Source organism: Penaeus monodon, chromosome 28 (genome assembly GCF_015228065.2).
Source record: "Penaeus monodon isolate SGIC_2016 chromosome 28, NSTDA_Pmon_1, whole genome shotgun sequence".
Classification (NCBI taxonomy): domain Eukaryota; kingdom Metazoa; phylum Arthropoda; class Malacostraca; order Decapoda; family Penaeidae; genus Penaeus; species Penaeus monodon.
The window spans coordinates 5,732,831-5,734,925 of NC_051413.1; the positions used below are offsets into that span (position 1 = coordinate 5,732,831).

General features: G+C 42.1%; 1 protein-coding gene across 1 annotated transcript in view; it reads right to left on the reverse strand.

Moving 5' to 3' along the window:
* The window catches only part of LOC119591024 (CUB and peptidase domain-containing protein 2-like), a 3,126-nt gene extending 1,266 nt beyond the window's left edge, over positions 1–1,860 (reverse strand). Inside the window, exons 1-6 of the mRNA XM_037939754.1 lie at positions 1,622–1,860; positions 1,263–1,329; positions 995–1,125; positions 693–805; positions 264–391; positions 84–149 (exon numbers count right to left, since the gene is read on the reverse strand). Coding sequence (XP_037795682.1) covers positions 84–149; positions 264–391; positions 693–805; positions 995–1,125; positions 1,263–1,329; positions 1,622–1,708 — 592 coding nt within the window. The 5' untranslated portion in view covers positions 1,709–1,860. The remainder of the gene's footprint in view (positions 1–83; positions 150–263; positions 392–692; positions 806–994; positions 1,126–1,262; positions 1,330–1,621) is intronic.
* Between the last annotated feature and the right edge of the window lie 235 nt (positions 1,861–2,095).

Consider the following 2,095-nt stretch of genomic DNA (forward strand, 5'->3'; position numbering starts at 1 on the left):
AACACGAAAGACTCTAAAATCCTACTGGAAATAATTTCTCCTCATGCTTTCTCCCTATTATGAAAATGTTGCGAGGGACTTACGGCAAGTATTTGGTGCGTCAGTTTGAGTGTTTCCGTCTGTGGTGACGGCTGCGGTGCTTTCAGTTCCTTATTCAGTGAAAGATTATACAATTAGTATTGGTGGAATATTTACCCTGGTGCTCACATTAACATTAATTACTATGGGCGCAAAAAACGCTAATGGAAAGTTTATACAGATACCTATTTTGACAGCAGTCACTCTACAGCAGAAACCATCTAGTGACCCTAGGTAGTTTGTCCGGAAAACGATTCTGGCTATAGTTGCACAGGTATCTATGTTCTCTACTGTAGGTGTTCTGGAGCATACCCTGCGTGCCAAATCACCATAAACTTAAAGTTAGCATACATGTGAGGAATAGACCAAACTATAGATGCCAGATGATTCAAGGGGAATAAATAACATTGCTCAAAAAACACGTTAAAAATAAGGACAGAAACAAACGGTAATAAAGTTTAGATAAAGAAAACAAATAAATGTACAGTTGCTGTTCTAGTACTTTGGTGAGGTTGTTTAAGAGGCATGAACACAGGAAGCCTATTTCCATCTTATGTCTCATTTTCTTTTCTAATACATTTCCTGTGATGTTAGAATGTAACGGGCCCTTTAACCTTTCTCTCGAACATCCATCTCTGATAATAAGCTTGTCTCCTCTCCTGCACGTCCACTTTCCCTGGATTCCTTGGATGTCACAGTTGATCTTCAGATAGTCAGAAGAAGGAGCCTGTGGTAGAGGAAGCATTGAGAAAAGCACAATTGGTTCTTGGGATAATAAAAGATTAGTCTCTGAATTATTAAACAGACCATTTCATACGAATATGATAAAATGAGACGGATAATCAATCTCTTATATAATGAACTAGCAGATCATTTCAGGCGAATATACAAAAAGCATTGTGATAAATGATAATACCGTGATTTTCCATATCATCTCCAAGTTGCTCGCGTACGGAGCAGGGAAGTTAGGAGACGCGAGGTTGATGCTCTCTCCGGGCTGTAAGGTTATATCGCCAGTGCCTACCGGGTTACTCCCGCAGTCAGGAACTAGAAGGAAATACAAAAGGAAACTTAACGTGTACCAGTGAGTGAATCAAGCAAGAGAATGCAAAGAAACAATGACACAGTGAGTGAATGCGTTCGCCTCCCTAATGCACAAGACGCAAACAGAGCGAGTGACTCACCTAATTTTGGCTCCTTGGACATGTCCCGCGGCTCCTGAATAATGGTTCCATTGCGGCGCTGGAAGTCCTAAGTTAAGGGTATTCACATTAATGTACATGATCCAATGATCTAAATCAAAAAGTATGGGGCAAGTGCAGCTTAAAATCAAGGGAGGGTGAACAATACGGCAAAGAAATAAAGAACGTGTCTTGACCATATTCCTTTTTCGTTACATTGGAAAAAAGCCTAATGCACTTGCAATAGGAACTCAAAAAAATCATATGCAATCTCTGATTTTATCCACATAAACTTTTGACTGTTTCTAAAAAAAAAAATACATTACAGCTGACGGAGTCTACCCATATGAAAATGTACTCACGTGATGGCCGGCGATCGCAGACGCCCCCGCGGCAGAGACCAGGACTGCTAAAACTGCCACCAAAAGCCTCAAGACCTGTGTCTTCATCTCGGAGGAGGAGGAGGAAGTCCCTGAAAGGATCAGCACCCAGAAGGAAGTCCTTAGTAGGCTTAGGCGCTCAGTAGGAAGTCCCAGGAGACGAGAGCGTGCGCCTCGAGGCAAAGAGAGCTGGGAAGTGAAGACAGGATCCTGTCCGAGCCGTTTTAAAGGCCCTCGCCCACGTCATTCCAAGCCACAGGTGAGTCGGTGTGCCATAAATCACCTCCTGCGTCAAAGCCTCGCAACTTGCCTGATTTATGTGCTTAATGACATACATTTGCCTTTGATTTAGTTAAATCCCACAAAAAGGTGATAAATATATTGAAATGCTTGACTGATAAACCACGCACCAGCAATGCCCATACTCTCTATAAAATCGTTGTAAATCGGAATCAC